The sequence below is a fragment of the Sminthopsis crassicaudata genome, chromosome 3 (genome assembly GCF_048593235.1).
Source record: "Sminthopsis crassicaudata isolate SCR6 chromosome 3, ASM4859323v1, whole genome shotgun sequence".
NCBI lineage: Eukaryota > Metazoa > Chordata > Mammalia > Dasyuromorphia > Dasyuridae > Sminthopsis > Sminthopsis crassicaudata.
Window position 1 is genome coordinate 984,924 of NC_133619.1, and position 22,209 is coordinate 1,007,132.

Below are 22,209 nucleotides of genomic sequence, written 5' to 3' on the forward strand. Positions count from 1 at the left end.
AAAGCTCGAATGACGTCAGTCTACACTCCAGCTCCTCTTGGCCATTTCGTCCATGCCCGTGACTCACACACTAAGTCTGAGCAGTTCTTTAAAGGCGTCCAGACTGCTCTTGGGTCCCTTCCCTCAGCCTTTACTCCTTCAGCCTAAACAGCCCCCAGGTCTTCAAGACTTTACCCTCCTAAACGAGACCTTCTGGAGGCTCCCAGGAATGAGGCCTCCAGGAATGAACCCGATATTGCTGACCAGGACTGTGGGGGGGGGGCTGTGTGTGCATGTGGGGGGGTGGGGGACTGTGTGTGCATGTGGGGGGGCTGTGTGTGCATGTGGGGGGGGCTGTGTGTGCATGTGGGGGGGGCTGTGTGTGCATGTGGGGGAGGGCTGTGTGTGCATGTGGGGGGGGCTGTGTGTGCATGTGGGGGAGGGCTGTGTGTGCATGTGTGGGGGCTGTGGGACTGGCTTCAGAAGGACCCTTGCCTCCTTTCCCAAGAGACAGTCTCTGTCTCTGTTTCTCTGTGTGTGTCTGTCTCTTTCTGTCTGCCTCTCAATTCAATTTAAGATCTTAATTAGATTTTTTAAAGCTGCCTCTTCACATTGTTGACTAAAATTGAGTTTATAGCCCTCAGGTTTTTTGTTTTTTTTTTTTGAAAAATTTCTCCATAACTAGGTCTCTCTTATTTTGAACTTATGAAGTCAATTTATTTTTAAAAATATTGATATCTTAATTTCCACATCTATCACTGTCTCCTTTCCTACCCAGCAGTCCACCTTTTGAAACAAAGGGAAAAAAAAGAAAATCAGTTTGATCAAACTAATCAAGGCGTTGACCAAGTGTGAGAGTATTCCATACCCACAATTACGCATTTCTACCAAAAAGGGGAGAGGGTTCCTCTTCTCTTTTCTGCTTTGAGGTCAGGCTGACTCATTATAAATACACAATGTTCAGTTTTTGTGCTTATTGGTCTTTTGTCACAATTCCTTAATGTGTTTTCTTTTTTCTTTTTTTTTAATTCAATTTTATTTTAATTTTCAGTTCAAGATTTTCTCCCTCTCTATTTCTTCCCCCCCTCATTGAGAAGGCAGGGATTACAATACATTATATATAATACAAATGAAGCCAGGCAAATGTATTTTTTTCACATTAGTCACATTTTTTAATGAAAAGTATATGCTTCATTTGCATTTAAAGTTCATCAGTTTTTCTCTCTGTCCAGAATTGTCATTTTTATTATATTGGCTCAGTCTATCCATGAGCAATTATTCCTCTATTTGTAGCTGCCTGTGTAAAAAGTGGCTTGTAATTTTTTTGTATAGCTCCTGGATTTGTCTGCCAGAGAGACTCTAAAGTTGTTTTATATTGTCTGCAGTTATTTTAAGCATAATTTCCTTTTTATCTCTTCCTGTTGGGTTTTGTTAGTAATAAATAGAAATGTTGATGATTTGTTTGGGTTTACTTTATATTCTGCAATTTTGCTAAAATTATTTCAAGTAGTTTTTTTTTTTGCTTGATTATCTAAGAATACCATCATTTCATCTGCAAAGAGTGATACTTTTGTTTCTTCATTGCCTATTCCTATTCCTTCAATTTCTTTTTCTTGTCTTATTGTTGTAGCTAGTGTTTTTAGTACAACATTGAATAACAGTGTGATGATGGGCATCTTTGTTTCCCCCCTGATCTTATTGGAAAGGAATCTACTTAACCCCAATTACAGATGATACTTATAGTAATTTTTTTACTTGCACACCTACCTCATTGATCTGCTTTTTTAAAATTTTGTTGCTATATGGGTTTAAAGATATGTAAATGTTCCCCTAACTTTGCTTTGGCGGCATCCCACAAGTTTCTATGTTTTCTTATTCTCATTATTTTTGATGAAATTATTACTTCTATGAGTTTTTTCTTTTACCTATTCATTCTTTAGGATAAGATTATTTGATTTTCAATTCATTTTTCATCTATGATTGAAAGCAATTTCCTTGTATGTGGTTAGGAAAAAATGCACTTAATTTGTCTCCTTTTTCTCCATTTGTTTATGAGGGTTTTATGCCCTAATACATGGTCAGTGTGTGTGTGTGTATGGATAGCTGAGAAATAGGTACAATCTTTTTTATTTCCATTCAGCATTTTCTGGCACTCACACCTCATTTCTAAAATCCTGTCCGTCTCCTTAAGCTTTTTCTTGTTTTTTAATAGATTTATCTGGATCTGACATGAGTGAGTGGATGACCCCCACTAGGATAGTTTTGCTATTTCTTCTGTAACTCCCTTAAGTTTTTCTTTCAAGAATTTGGGCACTTAACATTGATCCTTGCATAACCTAGTGTTTCAAATTTTCCCCTCTTCTCCACTTCCTCCCCTAGATGCAAGCAATCCAATATGTTATACAGGTTAAAATATGTTATATATTGTATTTAATCTATATTTTAACATAGTTAACATGTATTGGTCAACCTGCCATCAGGGGAAGGGAGTGGGGGGAAGGAGGAGAAAAATTGGAACAAAAGGTTTGGCAATTGTCAATGCTGTAAAATCACCCATGCATATATGTTAGGTTCTTACTAAGTGCTAATGAGATAATGAGATATTGGGTTCTTACTAAGTGCTAAGTCGGGACTTGACAATTCTCTAGTTCCGGCCTTTCCTGGGAGTTTGACTTGTGAATTCCTGGGGAAGAACTTGCGTGCTTGGGAGGAGCAAGCTCATTGGTTGAAGTGGTTCTTCCCAGAAGCCCTTGCATTATCCCATGCCCATTCTCTGGGAGGATAAAGAGGGCAGCTCTGGAGGAAAAGGGAGTCTCTGCTCTAGACCAGGCCTGACGGCAGTTAACGGCAACTGTCTGGAGACAAGGCTCTCTACAGGAAGAAGAATCTGTCCGAGAGATTTGAGTAGACACAGCAGATCTCTTCCCAGAGAGCGATCCGGCAGCTTCTGGAGACAACAGCTCGTTAGAAGGGAGCACAAAAATGCTTCATGAGGGATCAAAAGAAACTGAGAGAAGGAGACAGGAGCAGAAAGTAATGTCATAAAACTCAGGAAGAAGAAAGTACTCAGCAGGAAATTTGATGAGCAGGGCCAGATGTATTGGAAATATCCAAGAAAGATGAGGACTAAGAAAAGATCATAGATATGACATTTAGGAGATTACTTTTAAGCAGTAAAAGTTGGGTCAAAAGTTAAACCACAAAGACTGGGGGATTCCAAGGACTCAGAGAAGGCCGCAAGTGTCCTTGGCCAAGTTGTTCGTTCACTATGTCTAATAAAGCCTGAATTTTATCACTTCTTAAGGGCCACTGTTCTACCCGCACTGGTGAATCAGATTAGCACTTAGTAAGAACCTAACACATATATCTGGTAAATAAAAAGCTATAATAAAAAAATAAAAAATAAAATAAAATGTATGTTAAAAAAATAATAATTTGGGCACTTGGTGCAGACATGGTCAGTACTGATGTTAATGTCTCTGGTCTGGGGCACCTCGTAACCAAATGGCTAACCCTCTCTTTGGTTTTGCTTTGTCCGAGACCCTGCTCGCTCCCTCGGTGGTTTTTGCTTCAGCTGAAGCATGCTGGATTCTGGGCCAGCTCCTTATTTGAACTCTGTGCGTCCTTCTATTGCAAATATTTCTTATAAACATCATATCGTCGAATTCAAATTTAAATTCCTTTCAGATGGTAAGAACAATTTATAGTTTCACCAAGTCCGCATAAGCAAGTTTATCTTTCCCATTACTCCAACACCGGTTAATTTGTGGCTGTTCCGTTGTTGTTCGGTGTCTGACTCTTCACGATCCCATTTGTTTTTGGGGTGACTACTTCCTTCTTCAGCTCATTTCACAGATGAGGAAACTGAGGCAGAGAGGATGAAGGGACTTGCCTAGGGCCCCAGAGCAGGAAGTGTCTGAGGCTGGATTTGAGCTGGTCCCGACTCCAGGGCCAGCCCTCCATCAGGGTTTGCCCTCTGCCAGCCTGCCCGATGTGAGGAGAGGTCTCGGGGCTTGGCTTGGATTTCTCCTGTTATAAGAGCGCCCCCGCCTTTTCTGGGGCCTCATTAAGAACCTCTCTGGGAATCAGCGGGCGATAGCTTGCCGTGATCATCGTTTTGAACCCAGTGCCGTGAGACCTCTCGAATATCGTTCGAGACCCCCGATGGTGACTGCGCGGTCCCTCCCTCTGAGGACAGTCCCAGGTAGCCCGAGAGACAGGGGATTTTGCACTGGCGGTAACCCCGTCTGGGGCAGTCTCCTGCTCACAAAGGTGCACCTCCTCTCTGGGAGCCCGGCACGCCGGGGCTGCTTTCTCCCGGCAGAGGATGCTGGCCCCACTGTCCCAGAAACGCTGCTCTTCCCCCCAGCCCCGCTCCAACCGTGTCTGGTGGAGACGTTGGGCTCCGGGCGGAGACGGCCCGTCCCACGGCCTCCCCCTGCGCTGGCTCTAAGGGCCTCTCTAGCCCCGTGGCTTCTGTCCCGCGTGGCCCTCGGCCGAGAACAGAGCTGAGCTGCTCAGCCCTCCGTCCCTGGTTAAAGTCGGACAAATCTCGCTCTCGGGCCCGTTGGGATTGCTTTCTCTGGCTGCCTCAAGGCCCCATTTAATCCTGGGGGGGGACAGGGAGCCACTAGGGGGGCTTCTCCTTCCCACCCCGAGGTTCCCCAGAGTCACCCTTCTTCTCAGATACATTTTCATAGCAGAGATGAGAAGAGGCAGGTCCCCCTGGTGTCTGCCTGGCGTAGGGAAAGTAGGGAAGGAGCACCTCGGGGGTCGTCACCCACGGGGGGGGCCCAAGGCTGGGGCACACAGGGGTCGTCACCTGCGGGGGGGGGCCGAGGCTGGGGCATGCGGGGGTCGTCACCCACAGGGGGGGCCTGAGGCTGGGGCACGCGGGGGTCGTCACCCGCGGGGGGGGGGCCGAGGCTGGAGCATGCGGGGGTCGTCACCCGCAGGGGGGGGGCCCAAGGCTGGGGCACGTGGGGGTCGTCACCCACGGGGGGGGGGCCCAAGGCTGGAGCATGCGGGGGTCGTCACCCACGGGGGGGGCCTGAGGCTGGGGCACGTGGGGGTCGTCACCCGCGGGGGGGGGGCCGAGGCTGGAGCATGCGGGGGTCGTCACCCACAGGGGGGGGGGCCTGAGGCTGGGGCACGCGGGGGTCGTCACCCACGGGGGGGGCCCAAGGCTGGGGCACGTGGGGGTCGTCACCCGCAGGGGGGGCCCAAGGCTGGGGCACGCGGGGGTCGTCACCCGCGGGGGGGGGGGGCCGAGGCTGGGGCACATGGGGGTCGTCACCCGTGGGGGGGGGGGCCGAGGCTGGGGCACGCGGGGGTCGTCACCCGTGGGGGGGGGGGCCGAGGCTGGGGCACGTGGGGGTCGTCACCCGTGGGGGGGGGGGCCGAGGCTGGGGCACGCGGGGGTCGTCACCCGCGGGGGGGGGCCGAGGCTGGAGGGGGGCACACAGGGGCTAGCGAACGCCGCAGGGCCCCGATCCCAAGGCGCAGGGCAGTCAGAGCCTGGTGGACAAGGGGCCCGCCTATGCCTCGGGAGGAATGGTGGAGGCCCCAGCGCCGGGGGAATCCAGACGTGGGGGTTCCCAGCCCAGTCCTGACATCTGAGGAAGCGGCTGTTCTTCCTTTTTTTGGGTTCCCGTCCTTCTCTGGGGGAAGTCAGAGAGAGGCAGCGGGAGGCGCTGTTTCTGGGAGGAAACCTCAGGCCATGGAGAGACCCCCCCCAGCCCCGCCCCGGTTTGTTCCCCTTCCCACCTCTGCCGGGCTAGGCCCACCCGCTCCCCTTCCCGGCCTCAGTTTACCCGCCGCAGAGGGGAGGGGGAGCCCGACGCCGCCCACACCAGCTCCGGGCCGGGCCAGCCTTGTGCAGTAAGGGGACCTGGCCGGAATCTCAGACCACGACAATTAAATGTAAAAGAAACGTTTACACGTGGATTCAAACTCCAGGGGAGGAGATGGAGCCGGCGCCAGGGGGCGCCGCAGTGTGTAAGGGCGGCATCCCAACTGCCGCACTCCCTGAGGCTGCCGCCAGGGGGCCGGGCCTGCCCAGGACCAGGGAGAGCGCCTGGAGGACCCTGGACAGCTCTGAGCCTCCAGGGAAAGGTCTTCAGGTGACCCAGAACCCACTTTTTGGTCTGTGGGGCTGCCCAGCAGGGGGCGTGAGTGGGGTGCTTGGCCAGGAAGGGGGGGTGGAGTTGGGCGTCACTGCAGGGGCAGCCCAGGCCATGCTCCCCTTTGACCCCACCCAGGGAGAAGCCTTTCCTTGCAGGCCGGGTCCCCACCCTTCCAGCGCTCTCCAGGCCGCCCCCTGCCCCGGCTGAAGCTCCTTTCTATGAGCAGGGGGCTGGCGGTGGGCAGGCGGGGGTCCCGGGGCGCTGCCCATGAGTTAGATCTGCCCTTTGCAACAGAGGCCGGATGCTCTGACCAGATGTCCTTCCTTCCCATCCCCCCTCCCACTGTCTGCTTCGGGGGTCCCTTCTCCAGCCTTTCCTAGCTCCCACCGGGCCTGCTCCTGGCCCTCTCGTCCCCAGTGCTGCTCAGTCCGGCCCCGGGCCGGCTCTTGAACAAACGGGAAGTTCCTTTTTGTGTTCTGAGAACGGATCCTCGGGTGGGGGGGAGGGCTCCTCTGCCAAGGGGCTGCCCCAGCTGAGCCCCGCAGTGACCCCTCTGTCCGGGGCCTGAGAAGGAAGCGGCCCAGACTGTTTCGGGCAGGCGGGGCTGAACTTTTCCCAGTTGGGAGGGACCTCAGAGGCCGCCCTGCCTCCCGAGAGTCCTCCCCTCCCACCCCGGACAAGAGGCCCGAGCCCTGGCCCCGAAGCCCGAGCCTGCTCCTCCCTTCCCCCGTCCCCCCCTCCGCAGCGCGGAGGATCCAGGCCGGGCTCGGTGCCCTTCAGTAACGGCAGAGAAATAGAAGGACCCGAGCTCTGAGGGTCCGCAGAAGGGGGCGGCAGCACAAGGACAGCATTCCCGCTGGGAGGCGGAGAAAGGACAAGGCTGCCCCTCCATGTACCTGTGTGTGCGTGGGCACACACTCACACACACACAGACTCACACTCACATACACCCCCCATACACACACAGATTCACTCACACCCAGACTCACAATCACACACCCAGACTCACACTCACACACACACTCACACTCACACACACAGACTCACAATCACACACACACAGACTCACACTCACACAGACTCACAATCACACACACAGACTCACACTCACACAGACTCACAATCACACACACAGACTCACAATCACACACACTCACACTCACACACACACTCACACACACAGACTCACACTCACACACACAGACTCACACTCACACACACACAGACTCACAATCACACACACAGACTCACAATCACACACACTCACACTCACACACACACTCACACACACAGACTCACAATCACACACACACAGACTCACACTCACACACTCACACTCACACACACACACAGACTCACAATCACACACACACAGACTCACACTCACACAGACTCACAATCACACACACTCACACACACACTCACACTCACACACACAGACTCACACTCACACACTCACACTCACACACACAGACTCACACTCACACACTCACACTCACACACAGACTCACAATCACACACACACAGACTCACACTCACACACTCACACTCACACACACACACAGACTCACAATCACACACACACAGACTCACACTCACACAGACTCACAATCACACACTCTCACACACACACACACTCACACACACAGACTCACACTCACACTCACACACACAGACTCACAATCACACACTCACACTCACACACACACACACAGACTCACAATCACACACACACAGACTCACAATCACACACACACAGACTCACAATCACATACACACTCACACACACACTCACACACACAGACTCACAATCACACACACACAGACTCACAATCACACTCACACTCACACACACACTCTCACACACACACTCACACTCACACACACAGACTCACACTCACACACTCACACTCACACACACACAGACTCACACTCACACACACAGACTCACACTCACACAGACTCACACTCACACACACACTCACAATCACACACACACTCACAATCACACACACACAGACTCACACTCACACACTCACACTCACACACACACACAGACTCACAATCACACACACAGACTCACACTCACACTCACACTCACACACACTCTCACACACACTCACACACACAGACTCACACTCACACACTCACACTCACACACACACAGACTCACAATCACACACACACAGACTCACAATCACACACACACAGACTCACAATCACACACACAGACTCACAATCACATACACACTCACACACACTCACACTCACACACACAGACTCACAATCACATACACACAGACTCACAATCACACACACACAGACTCACAATCACACACACACTCACACACACACTCTCACACACACACTCACACTCACACACAGACTCACACTCACACTCACACACACAGACTCACACTCACACACTCACACTCACACACACACACAGACTCACAATCACACACACACAGACTCACAATCACACACACACAGACTCACAATCACATACACACTCACACACACACTCACACTCACACACACAGACTCACAATCACACACACACAGACTCACAATCACACACACACAGACTCACAATCACACTCACACTCACACACACACTCTCACACACTCACACTCACACACACAGACTCACACTCACACACTCACACTCACAGACTCACAATCACACACACACAGACTCACAATCACACACACAGACTCACAATCACACACACACTCACACTCACACACAGAGACTCACAATCACACACACACAGACTCACAATCACACACACACTCACACTCACACACACAGACTCACAATCACACACACACAGACTCACAATCACACTCACACTCACACACACACTCACACACACACAGACTCACACTCACACACACAGACTCACACTCACACAGACTCACACTCACACACACACTCACAATCACACACACACTCACAATCACACACACACAGACTCACACTCACACACTCACACTCACACACACACACAGACTCACAATCACACACACAGACTCACACTCACACTCACACTCACACACACTCTCACACACACTCACACACACAGACTCACACTCACACACTCACACTCACACACACACAGACTCACAATCACACACACACAGACTCACAATCACACACACACAGACTCACAATCACACACACAGACTCACAATCACATACACACTCACACACACTCACACTCACACACACAGACTCACAATCACATACACACAGACTCACAATCACACACACACAGACTCACAATCACACACACACTCACACACACACTCTCACACACACACTCACACTCACACACAGACTCACACTCACACTCACACACACAGACTCACACTCACACACTCACACTCACACACACACACAGACTCACAATCACACACACACAGACTCACAATCACACACACACAGACTCACAATCACATACACACTCACACACACACTCACACTCACACACACAGACTCACAATCACACACACACACAGACTCACAATCACACACACACAGACTCACAATCACACTCACACTCACACACACACTCTCACACACTCACACTCACACACACAGACTCACACTCACACACTCACACTCACAGACTCACAATCACACACACACAGACTCACAATCACACACACAGACTCACAATCACACACACACTCACACTCACACACAGAGACTCACAATCACACACACACAGACTCACAATCACACACACACTCACACTCACACACACAGACTCACAATCACACACACACAGACTCACAATCACACACACACTCACACACACTCTCTCACACCCGTGTGTCCGCTCCAAGCGCCGCACACAACTGAAGCACAGACGGGCCCTCCCTGCCTCGGACCCCTGACGCTGTGCCCGCCGCGCGGCCCGGCAGACCAGCGGCCTCTCGGGGACACGCGGGAAGCGCCTGCTGCAGGCTCCCCTTCGGGGTCTTTGGGCCGCTGCGACATTTCTCAATGTGAATCCTTCAGTGTCCCCAAGCTCTGTGAGGAGACACTCCCAACCAGGGACAAATCCAGCTGCCCAACCTTCGACTTGTACGGGCGGCACCAGGCGCAGCGGCAGAGACCACTCGGACTGTGGGCCCCTTCCCGGGCTCGGGCCGCCCTTCACGGGACACGGCTCCCTTTGGCCGCTCCCTCTCGCCGGGCGCTCTGAAGGGGCCTTCCGGGCTGCCCCAGTGCCGTCCCCCCCCCCCTCCCCCCCCCGCGGGGGTCCTGTAGCAGCTGCCCCGGCCTGAGCTCTGTGGCGCCCCCTGTGTCCCTCTCTGACAGGATCCCCGCAGCCCAACCTGCCCCAAGCCCATCTGGGCTCCTGGGGAGGGGGACCGGCCCCCTCCTGCTGCAGAGGGGCACAGGGCGGGCTCTGGCCGCCATGCGGGTTGGCGGGCCGTTGTCATGGAGATGACCTGATTGTCGGCTCCCAGTCAGGTCTTTGGCGGCCCCTCGCCCTGCCCCCCCACCCCCCCACCCCCCGCCGTGGCAGCCGCTCCTTCCTGCTGACTCACCTTCCCCTCCTGTCCCGGAACCCACAGGCCCCCACGCTGAGAAGCCTCCCCTCCCCCAGGCCGTCAGGAACCCCAGCAGAAATCCCCGCTGACTCACTGTGGGGGCGGGGGGGGGGGGGTCAGGCTTACCTGCACACCGCAGGGGCCTCCTGGGCCGGCTCCCGGCACCCCCTGAGCCTCAGTCTGTGCTCCGGGGGGCGCCAGAGGTCCTGGGCCCAGGCCGGGCTCAGGGGGAGGCAGCTGGGGGGACCCAGGCCCAGCCCAGGGGGAGGCAGCTGGGGGGGCCCAGGCCGGGCTCAGGGGGAGGCAGCTGGGGGGGCCCAGGCCCAGCCCAGGGGGAGGCAGCTGGGGGGGCCCAGGCCGGGCCCAGGGGGAGGCAGCTGGGGGCAGCGGGGGCAAACAGCTGCGCCCCCCCCTCCCCAGATGGACGGACGGCTGTAGCCCGTCCCCCTCCCCAGGCCTTGGTCCTGAGGGCTCCGCTTTCTCTTGACAAGGCTCCTTGTTACTGGGCCCTGGAGAGAGCAAGGAACTGGCCACGTGCACCGCTGCGGCCTCTGCCAGGGGGACCGGATCCTCTGCCAGCCCCTCAGTGAGTCAGCTTCGGCTCTTGGGGGGGGCCTCGGTTAAACCCAACCATGGACCTCCAGGCCTTAGAGCCTCCCCTCCTGGCCCGGCCCCTGCCCACAGCCACGCGCTCCCGGAGCTCTGCAGGGTGGCCGTGCAGCCCTGGACAGTGGCTTTGGGACAGCCTGCCCCCCAGAACCCGGGAGGGATGGGGGGGAGGGCCCCTGATGACGTCCAGGCTGGTCTCCCGGGCAAGCCTCTCCTCCCCGGCCTCCCTCTCCATGGCCCCTCTCCCTCCTGTGTCTTAAACCACTCCAGGGCACGTGCCCGCTCCAGGGGGGCCACACGCCCAGGTCTCTCTTGCTCGGGGCCCAGACGGCACATTGGTGGTGAGTGTGTGAGATGGGGGTGGGGCTTGTGCCCACAGAATGGGGGTCACTCCCCCCATGCAGGGCAGGGGATCACCACGGCCCCTGCTCAGGGTCCCTGTCACCCCGCTCAGGGGAGGGGGGTCCCTATTAATTACCCTCACAGACAGCAGAGGGTCACCACTGCCCCCTGCAGGGCACTGACCCCCAGTCTCCCCGTACCCCGGCCGTCTCTCGGCAGGTGTGCGCCCAGGTGAAGAGCCGAGGGCGCCCCCGGAGCCTTTTCCCGGAGCTGAACGGGGCCTGCGGCCTTCTGGGGGCAGACCTGGGCCTGCAGAGCTGCTTCAGCTTCCCCGCCGTGGGTGAGCCTCGGGGGGGAGGGGGGGCAGGGGGGGAAGGATGGGGTCAACCTCAGGAAAGGGGTGACCCTTGGCGCCCACGCCTTGTTTCCTGAAGAGAGCCTCCCTGGCCGAGAAGCCTGGGGCGGAAATCCTGGTCATTCCTGCCTGGCCCTGGAAGCTGACGCCGGAAGCCCCTGCCAGGAGCGCCCCAACCCCAACCGCAACAAGCGGGCCCTGGAGGAGGAGGAGGAGGAGCCAGGTGAGGGGCAGGACTGGGGGGGCTGAGCGGCCCTCCTCCCCCTGGGAATGGCCGGGCGGGGGGGGGGGGGGGGTCCCGGGGAGCGCAGGGCCCGGAAGAGGCCGTCAGCGGCGATGACACTCCAAGGACAATCGTGGAACAACAGAAATAACAGCTGACATCCGCGGGGAGTCTTTTTTAGCTGCAGCTGACTCCTCGGGACCCTGTTTGGGGTTCTCTTGGCAAAGACACAGAGGGTCTGCCATTTCCTTCTCCAGTTCACTTGGCAGATGGAGAAACTGAGGCAGACAGGTGAAGTGACTGGCCTAGGGTCACACAGCCAGGAAGGGTCTGCAGCTGGATCTGAACTCGGGTCCTCCTAACTTCAGGACCAGCTCTTCAGGGAGTTGTAGCCCTGTTTTCAGGACCAGCTCCTTCCCAGCCTACCCCCCTGTGGCTCGGTACCTTCCCCCACAATCCCGGGGCTGGCTTTTTAGTCATGCCCAGGGGTAGGATGGTCCACTGGATAGAGCGCTGGGCCTGGGGTCCGAAAGACCCGAATACGAATCCTGCTTTGGACACTTCCTTTTTTTCTGAGGCTCAAACGAGATTGTCTTTGTAAAGCGTTTTGTAAATTACTGTGATCTTTGGGCGCCAGTGACGCCTGGAATCCCGTGGGCACCGGTGACGCTCGGATCATCCCGTCCTCCAGAAGTGAAGGGAAGGTCGCTTCTCCATCATTAGCAGGGGCCCGGACTTGGCTGCGTGGCCCATCCCTGGGCCGAGGGGCCCCCAGGAGCGGGGCCACGTTGGCATCTTGATTCCGGGGCTTACTGTGAACTTTCCTCCCCAGCTCTCTGACTGTGCCTGGGCTGGGACTCAGCAGCCGTGGGGCCATCGCCGGCCCTCCCAGCCACCATTGCCACCCCCCCCGGCCCCCAGCCTGAGCTTTATGTCTCCCTGTAGGGCTTTGGAGGGCCTGGGGGCTCCTCGTCGCCCAGAGGGCCTGACCCAGGAGTTGGGTAGGGGGCAGCTGAGGTGTCTGGCAAGCGCCCCCTTCTGGCTGGGGTGGCCGGGGGCACCTAAAGGCCGGCCTCCCCAGGCTCCCACCTGCCCCCCGCAGGGTGTCCCCAGCCCCATCTGAGGGGCTCCAGGACTCTGGCTCACGAGCTCCCTGTCTCTGAACCCCAGGCACAGAGATCGCCATTGTCCTGGACGGGTCCGGAAGCATAGACCCCCCCGACTTCCAAAAGGCCAAGGACTTCATCTACAACATGATGGAGACCTTCTACGCCAAGTGCTTTAAGGTAGCCGGCGCCCTCGGGCCCTGCCCTGGCCAGAGCCAGCTCCTCTGCCCCCAACACCCCCCACCCCGGGGCTTAGAGCCCTCCAACCTGGAGCGGGTGAGGCCCACGTGACCGCCGCGGCAGACGGCCACAAAACACGCGACGCTCACATTTCCTCCCACTCCACACGGGAGCCTGGAGAGCCCACGGAGGGGAGGCCCGGACCTGGTCGTCTGGTCGGGAAGATGAGGCTGGCCCAGGACAGGAGGAGGAGGAGTGGGAGGGCACAGGAGCCTGGCCTCTGTAGCCGGAGCACTGGGGGATGTGCCACCCGAGCCCTTGGGAGAAGTCCTGCCCTCGTCCCCTCCCTTGCAGCTCCCGGGCCCTCGAGGCGCCGGGGCTGTGACGCGAGCGGGCGCCCCTTTCGCAGTGCCGCTTTGCGCTGGTGCAGTACGGGGCCGTGATTCAGACCGAATTTGACCTGGAGGACAGCAGAGACGCCCACGCCGCCCTCCAGAGGGTCAGGAACATAAGCCAAGTGAAAGAAGTGACCAAGACCGCCTCGGCCATTCAGCACGTCCTGTGAGTGCGTGGGCGCCCCAGAGAAGGGGCCAGGGCCTGGCCCCTGGCCCAGCCCCAGCAGGGGGCCTTTACCCCTTACAGATGGGAGCGCCCCCTCCTGTGCTGCCCCCTCAGTCCCCCCCCCCCCCGTGAACTCTCTCGGCCTGTGGGCCCCTCAACTTGGGGGGCCAGGTGTTCCATTCTCCCGTATCACCCCCTCCCCAACTTCCGTCCCCAGGGATTCCATCTTCAATGGAAGCCGGGGATCCCAGGAGAAGGCTTCCAAGGTCATCGTGGTGCTGACGGACGGTGACATTTTCAATGACTCCCTCAAACTGAGCACTGTCATCCAGTCCCCTCGCATGGAGGGCATCGAGCGCTTCGCCATCGGGGTGAGTCTCTGGGGTCCGGACCGAGCCTGCCCCGGCTCAGAACAAAAGGGAAAAAGCACGAGAGAGAAGAAAAAGCAGAAAAAAGAAGCAAAGGCGGCGTGTCCCGTTCAGTCTCCCCGGCTCTCCCCGCACGCGTTTTCTGCCCAGTCTGGGGGATTCCGGGGTCCCGGGGCCCGCGCCTCCCCTAACCGATCCCGCTGGCGCTGTGTACACTGCTCCCTCGGCTCTCCGGGCCCTTCTAAAGTCAGCCTGCCCCTTCGCCTGAGAGAAAGAGATACTCCCCGGCCTCCGCGGCCACGGCGTGCTCAGCCACCCTCCCACGGGGGGCAGCCACTCTTTGCCCCCACAAAAAGAGCGGCTACAAACGTCTGTGCGTGGGTGGGTCCCTTACTATTTCCTTGGGATCCAGACCCAGTCACGGCACTGCTGGGCCAGAGGGACTCGCCGTTTTGTAGTTCCAGATCGCTCCCCAGAATGGTTGCATCAGTTCACAACTCCACCAACCATGTAGCAGTGTTCCAGTTTGCCCACATCCCCTCCAACATTCACCATCTTCTCTGTCTCTGTCTCTCCTTCCCTCCCTCTCTCTGTCTCTGTCTCACACACACACTCCCCAGGCAGTGAGGTAGCACTTAGCACAGTGCCTGGCACACTGTAGGCACTTAATAAATGCTTGTTCCCTTCCCCCTTCCCACCTTTGGCACAGGTTGGAGATGCCTTTAACAAAACAAAGGCAAACCAGGAGCTGCACCTGATCGCCTCCGACCCTGACGAGACCCACGTCTTCAAGGTGACGGACTACTCGGCTTTGGACGGACTGCTGGGCAGCCTTGAGCAAAGGATCATCGGTGTGGAAGGTAGCCTGTGCCCCGCGTACCCTGGCTGACCCCCCTTTCCCTTCCTGCTCCTCCCCCTCTGCCGCTCTGGCCATCAGGCAGGAACCTCAGCGCCCCTGGGCACGGGCATCCGTGGGTGAGAGGAGGGAAGAAGACCCCTGACCCCTGGGCAGTCTCAAGCCTGATTGCGCTTGGGTTTTCTCTGGCCCCACGTGACGGCCCCGTGCGCCCAGTGGGCGCTTCCCCAGGCTGGACTCCGGCACACCCAGGGCACACTCTACCCCTCTTCGCTCGGAGGCCTCCCTTTCCCCCCCTCCCCCCAACTTGATCCCCGACAAGGCTTTGGGGGCAGCCAGGCTCGCCTCAGCATGCTGGAAATGAGCCTCAGAGGGATCCGGGCAGTGGCCGTCAGCACCGGCCACCTCCCTGAGGGGCGCGGAGCGGCTCTGACCTCCCGCCCGCCTCTGGCCTCCAGGCACCGTGGGAGAAGCCTTACAGTTCGAGCTGGCCCAGGTCGGCTTCAGTGCCCACGTCCTGGGCAAGGTAAGGACGAGCCCTCCCCTGGGCCTGTTCCCCCACCCAGCCAGCCTCCATTTATCCAGTCAGCCAGCCTCCGTTTATCCAGTCAGCCAGCCTCCGTTTATCCAGTCAGCCAGCCTCCATTTATCCAGTCAGCCGGCCTCCATTTATCCAGTCAGCCGGCCTCCGTTTATCCAGTCAGCCAGCCTCCATTTATCCAGTCAGCCGGCCTCCATTTATCCAGTCAGCCGGCCTCCATTTATCCAGTCAGCCGGCCTCCATTTATCCAGTCAGCCGGCCTCCGTTTATCCAGTCAGCCAGCCTCCATTTATCCAGTCAGCCGGCCTCCGTTTATCCAGTCAGCCGGCCTCCATTTATCCAGTCAGCCGGCCTCCATTTATCCAGTCAGCCAGCCTCCGTTTATCCAGTCAGCCGGCCTCCGTTTATCCAGTCAGCCAGCCTCCATTTATCCAGTCAGCCGGCTGTCCGCCTGCCCATGCATGTATCCGCTGGGTCCCTCACTGCTCTAGTTCCCACTAAGGGCGGGCCACCTTGCGAGGTGATGAGTGAGAAGAAAAGGCCATGGCACCCTGACCCTCCCCCATCTCCCAGGTGGCTAAAATGGGGCTGCCTCGGGGCTCAGGCCCTGAGCCATTTCCCATCCGAGGGAGGATTTCTTCTTCCCCTCCATTCTCGGGCCCACCTTCAGTATAATGTACCCCTTGGAACAGGATGACATTCTCTTATGTGACCCATCTTATCCCATTTTAGCCTACCCCATCCCATCCCCCGTCTGCCCCATCCCATCCCCCATCTGCCCCATCCCATCCCCCGTCTGCCCCATCCCATCCCCCATCTGCCCCATCCCATCCCCCGTCTGCCCCATCCCATGCCCCACTGCGGCCCCCTCCCCCAGCAGTTGCTCTCTGCTCCTGGGCCAGCAGCAGGTCCTGCTGGGAGCCGTGGGGGCCTTTGACTGGTCAGGAGGGGTCATGCTGTACCACACGGAGAGCCACCAGTTTCGCTTCCTCAATGAGTCTTCGGAGAACCAGACCGCCCGGAACAGCTACCTCGGTGAGGGGCGAGGCTGGGGCGACTCAGGCGGGGAAGGAGGGAAGCTCGGGCCCCATCCTCCACCCCAAGGAGCCAGAACCGCCCCGGGATCCCTCGGGGTCAGGAGCCCGCCTTGGGCAGCCGCCCTAACAATGCCCCCAGAAACCCAACAGAGCTGGGAGGTGGGGCCCGAGCCGGTCAGGAGTGAAGCTGGGCAGCTTCTTGGGGGGGGGGCTTCTGCATAGCCTCCCTGGGCCTGCTCCCCTCTAAGCCTGGCTGTCCAAAATATAGCTTGTGGCAGCTTGGGGTCGCCTTTGAGAGCTCCAGTGGGGTCAGGGGTGGGGGCAGAGGGACTGAGACAGACTTGGCCAGGGGCATGGGAGCGGGCAAGTGAGCTGGCCCACCAGTGAGGGAAGGGGGGGAGGTGACCTGGGCAAGGCTGCTCCCCATGCTTAGAGAGGTCTCTGAGGGGGGGCCCCCGCTGGGAGTCCCTGGGGCCTCCTTTCTTCCGCTAGCCCAGGAAACCTGGATGGAGGAGGGAGTGGGGAGGGCTCGGGCTTTGGCTCCCGCTTGGACAGGGCTCAGTGCCCCCCCCCAAAGAGCTCTAGGACTCCGGCTCTCGGGTCTGCCCCCGTGCTGGGGGCTTCTTCCCGGCTCCCCTTGTGACTCCCCCACAGGCTACTCGGTGACGGTGGTGAACAGCAGCGGCGGACCCTGGTACCTCGCGGGTGCCCCCCGGCACGGCCACAAAGGAAGGGTGCTCTCGTTCCGGCCGGAGGATGCGGCCCGAGGCTTCCTCCCCGTCCTGGAGGGAGAGCAGGTACCGGGCTGACGGAGGGGGGAAGGGCCGGGGGAGCTTGGGGCGCTCTCGGTCCCTCTGGCTGCGCCTTCCCGGAGCCCCAGCCACTTCCCAAGGAGGGCGGGCGCCGCTCTCCGCAGGTCGGGGTGGCGCCGGGAGGGCTGCTGTGGCTCGGCCCCTCGGAGCTGGGGAGGCCCAGGCAGGAGCGGAGGCAGCGGCCCGGCGGGGCCTGCCCGGGTCCCGGGCTGCCAGCTTCTCTCCACCTTCCAGATGGGCTCCTACTTCGGCTCGGAGCTCTGCGCCCTGGACGTGAACGCGGACGGGGTCACGGACCACCTGCTTGTCGGAGCCCCCTTTTATCACGTCCTCGGGGAAGAGGGCAAGGTGTACGTGTACCGCGTCCACTCGCAGGTGAGGGGAAACCGCAGGCTGGCCCCGCCCCCCCCCCCCCGTGAGCGCGGCCGTCGGCCCCAGGGGCGCCCCCTGCCGCCGCCTCAGCCCGGCCCCCTGTCCCGTTGCAGGGCTTTACCCCCAGCATGACTCTGAGCGGCAGGCCCCAGTTTGCCTTTGCGAGGTTCGGGTTTGCGATAGCGGCCGTAGGAGACCTGAACCAGGACCAGCTGGGTGACGTGGCCATCGGGGCGCCCCTGGAGGAGTACCCCGCAGATGCCCGCTCCAGCTTCGGCGCCATCTACATCTACAACGGGCTCCCCCACGGCGTCGCCGGCAGCCCCTCTCAGGTGGCGGGCACGGCCCCAGGCAGCTCGGGGGACGCAGGGGGCACCTGCCAGCTTCCGGGGAGGGGGGAACCAGGGTGCAGCCCCCCCATGCAGTGCACATGCACTGGACACAGCTGTACAGACACCGCACGGGTGTGCAAATACACACACTCAACACAGGGACACGCAAACATGCAAACCCGCCCACAACACAGCGTGCTTGCCGCGGGCACAGAGGTGCCGGACCGTGTGTGCAAGCGTGTGCATGTGCGTGGAGCACACGTGTGCGCACGCAGCCCCTAGCACTCATGGAGACACGAGGCAGGGCCCTCCCCAAACGCCGCCTGCATGTGGCGACCCCTACGTGGACACACGCACTCGTGTACGCCAGACCCGCGTGCCCACAACCTGGCAGGAGCGCGATTGCCGGCACTGGGCGCACGCTGCACACGCACACACCCACCCACAGCTTCACACTAGGATCCGGGAGCTGGAGGAAGCACCTACTATGTGCCTGCCAGGCAGTGTGCTAAGTGCTTCACGGACACGACTTCCTTTGGTCCTCACAAGTGCCTTGGGAGGGAGGTGCTATTAATATCCCCATGTCACAGATGAGGAAACTAAGGCGGAGGAGCAGGGCTTGCCCAGGGAGGCCGGCCCAGAACTCCCATCTTCCGTGGGCTGCCCCGTGGTCCTTCAGCCGACTTGGGGGGGGCTGGGAAGGGTGCCGGGGTCTGGGGGGGCAGGTCTCGGCCAAAGGCTGAGCGCGCCTCCCCCCGCAGCGGGTGCGAGCGGCCAGCCTGGCCCCGGGGCTGCGGTATTTCGGGGTCTCCATCTCTGGCGGCGGCGACCTCTCAGGAGACGGCTTGGACGATGTCTCGGTGGGCTCTCTGGGCCGGGCCGCCGTGTTGCGGTAGGAACATCCCCCCTTCCCCCACCCCGAGGGCCATCCCTGCCAAGGGCGGGGCTGGGGGCAGAGTTGGGGCCCCTCCCTTCCCCACGTCAGTCTGGGTGTCCGTCTCCCCAGCTCCAGAGGCGTGGTCAGGCTGCGGGCCAACATGACCTTCGTCCCCAGCATGATGAGGCCTGGGGACCCCCAGAACATCGAGTCCACACTGTGCTTTGAAGTGACCCCGGAGAGCAAAGGTGCCGCCGGGGGTGACTGGGGGGTGTATGGATGTGACTCTGAGCGTGTGCACGCCACTCTGCACGAGGGGGTGCAGGACCCACCCTGAGGAGGGAGGCGGTACTGGCTCAGCCGGGGGCTCCCAGGCCCCTCCCCTCTCCGACCTTCCCGAGGGCTCCTTCTGTCAGACTTGGGGGAAGTCCTTCCTGCGGGCCTCAGGGTTACCTGGAAGCCGCAGGCTGGAGGGTGGGGTGTGGGAGGAGCAGGCTGGAGGGCGGCCGGGAGAGGAAAGGAGGCAGCCTGGCATGGGCCTCCTCCTTAGGAAGGGGGGAAGGAAGGAGGGAAGGAGGGAGAGAGAGGGAAGGGAGAGAGGGAGGGAGGGAGGGAGGAACGGAGGGAGGGAGGGAGAGGGAGGGAGAGAGGGGGAGGGAGGGAGAGAAGGGGAGGGAGGGGTCTATTAAGCTCCCGCTGGTGTGTACGGGGCGGGGCTAAACATTTTATAATGATGAGCTCATCAGATTCTCACCACCACTCTGGGGTGGGAGTGCCATTATGATTCCCATTTGACAGATAAGAACACTGAGGCAGGTGAAGGGATTGGCCCGGTTCCCCGACTCCTTCGTTTGGACAGGGCCGGCCCTGCTGGGATCCCCTGGGGCGCCACCTGGGCAGAGGGAGGGGTCCAGGGCTGCCCGTCCCCTTCCTCCCTCCCACTGGGGTGCTCAGCGCTGCCCCCAGGGGCCGGGTGAGGGGAGCTCCCCCGGAGTGGGCAGGAAGGCCTTGAGGGCCAGCCAGACCCGCAGGACGCGCCTTTCTGGCTGCAGGGGCCGGCCTGCCTCTGAACGTGACCGTGGAGCTGGACGTGAGCAAGTGGTGGAAGCGCGTTCTGTTTGAAGACCGGAGCCCCAGGAGCCAGCGGGAGTGGCTGGTCCCCGGCTGCAGCAGCTTCCTGCTCCTCCCCGTGGAGGGAGAGGTGGGGGCCAGGGCCCCTCCCCCCCCCCCCCCCGGTCCGCAGCACCCACAGGTCACTGGCCAGCCTGGAGACCGCGGGGGGGGGGGGGCGGACCTGCTGCTCCCCCTCCCAGTCCTTCTGTTATTTAAGCCCAAGGATGGGGAGGGGGGAAGTGCCAGCTCCTGCCCCCCCCCAGGCGGCTCCCCCCTCCGCCCCTCGGTGCCCCTGCACGTGCTGGCCACTGAGCCCGGCGCGGGAGGACACGGAGCCTGGGAAGCCGTAGCCTGCCCTCCAGGAGCTTCCGTCGGAATCCCCAAGGGGGGGGTCCTTCCCAGCCGGGGGGATCCGAGGCTTCCCGCGGAGGCAGGGAGGGGGCCGTGGCTGCCGGGGTGTCTGGCCCCAGCTGACGGCCCCTCTGCTTCGGCGGCAGGTCTGTGCCCACGACTGCTTCTCCAACATCTCAGTCACGGTCAGCTACCACTTAAATCCCGTCGAGGGCCACGGGGAGGCGCCCCGCCGCGTCCTGGATGAGCTCCGCCAGCCCACGGCACACTTCGAGGTAACGGCGCGGCCGTCCTCCGGGGGCACGAGCCCGGGGTGAGCGAGGGGCGGGCGCGGAGCCTCCGGTGTTCCGTTATCGGATTTCCGGAGGGAGATGGAAGCCCTCTCCCGCCGGGACGCCCGAAACGCCAGCGTGACTCAGGCAGTTCGGAGCGCGGGGGGGAGTGCGAGTATTGCACACGCGTGTGCGTGGGGGGCTAAACCCCGACCATCAGAGCCCTGGGCTTCCGGGCGCCTCCTCCCCTAACCACGGCTAACGATGCCCCGGAGGGAGGGCCCGTCCCACCCTGGCGGGGCGGGGCAAGTGTTATCCCACCTGCCCGGGCTCCCCGCGGGGACGCCGGAGGCTGGCCCGGCCCCGGGGCTCGAGCCCTCCGGGTCTCTGTTCGCTCGCGCAGCCCCTCGGGAGCCCCACTCAGACGCACAGCCAGCCCCACTTCTCTTAAAACAGCCAGTGCTTCATAGAGCAAAGCCAGGAGGGACCCCAACGTCCCCCCTTCCACGCGCCCATTTTACAGATGAATAAATCCCAAATTCAGGTGGTCCTTCTGCTCACCTGCGCAAGGTTTGCGAAGACACTTCGAGCCTCCTCTGGAGGACTCCGACCACCTTCCCCTCCCCCAAGCCGGAAGGCCTCCCCCCTCCTAACTCCATGTCTCTGAATCCGCCTCCAGCTGCCCTTCGAGAAGGCCTGCAAGAACCAGTCGGCCTGTGTGGCCGACTTGGAGCTGACGGCGCGCCTGGCCCCCGTAAGTTTGTCACCGGCGGAAGCGGCTCCTCCTAGTCCTTGACACGCGGAAACTCTTACGCCCACTGGGGTGCTCCCTGCCCTTTGCTCGAGCCCCTCCGGCGACACAGAGCTCGCTACCTCTTCAGGCGACCTGAGGGCCAGGGAACTGTCCTGCGCTGGGCTAAAAGTGGGCTCCTTCTCCCCTTCCCCCAGTGGCGCCAGCGCCACATGCAGACCCCCCTCCACTGGAGACCGCCCATCAGTCAACTGAAGGTGCTGCCCGGCCCGAGCCCCTCGCCTTTCCAGGAGGGCTCTAACCCACCCCGTGACGCTGGGACTGGCCCTGCGACTGCCTGTCTCCCAGCTGTGCCCCTACTGTGCTCATCCCGCAGCGGTCAGGTCACTTGTCTCCCAGTTACGCTGGGGGGAGGAGCCAGGGGCGCACAGTAGGTAGCCTAAAGACATGCTTGTCCCTGATTTATCCCAGGGGCGCA

The 22,209-nt window shown here is 59.7% G+C and overlaps 1 protein-coding gene across 1 annotated transcript in view; it reads left to right on the forward strand.

Annotated features, from left to right (window-relative positions):
- ITGAE (integrin subunit alpha E) overlaps window positions 1-22,209 on the forward strand; it is a 44,456-nt gene that overhangs the window by 11,499 nt on the left and 10,748 nt on the right. Inside the window, exons 4-21 of the mRNA XM_074297628.1 lie at window positions 11,165-11,259; window positions 11,553-11,623; window positions 11,844-11,964; window positions 12,059-12,202; window positions 13,373-13,488; window positions 13,898-14,049; window positions 14,267-14,420; window positions 15,127-15,277; window positions 15,732-15,799; window positions 16,720-16,849; window positions 17,506-17,648; window positions 17,898-18,038; window positions 18,149-18,367; window positions 19,129-19,259; window positions 19,374-19,492; window positions 20,297-20,445; window positions 20,855-20,983; window positions 21,660-21,733. Coding sequence (XP_074153729.1) covers window positions 11,165-11,259; window positions 11,553-11,623; window positions 11,844-11,964; window positions 12,059-12,202; window positions 13,373-13,488; window positions 13,898-14,049; window positions 14,267-14,420; window positions 15,127-15,277; window positions 15,732-15,799; window positions 16,720-16,849; window positions 17,506-17,648; window positions 17,898-18,038; window positions 18,149-18,367; window positions 19,129-19,259; window positions 19,374-19,492; window positions 20,297-20,445; window positions 20,855-20,983; window positions 21,660-21,733 — 2,307 coding nt within the window. The remainder of the gene's footprint in view (window positions 1-11,164; window positions 11,260-11,552; window positions 11,624-11,843; window positions 11,965-12,058; window positions 12,203-13,372; window positions 13,489-13,897; window positions 14,050-14,266; window positions 14,421-15,126; window positions 15,278-15,731; window positions 15,800-16,719; window positions 16,850-17,505; window positions 17,649-17,897; window positions 18,039-18,148; window positions 18,368-19,128; window positions 19,260-19,373; window positions 19,493-20,296; window positions 20,446-20,854; window positions 20,984-21,659; window positions 21,734-22,209) is intronic.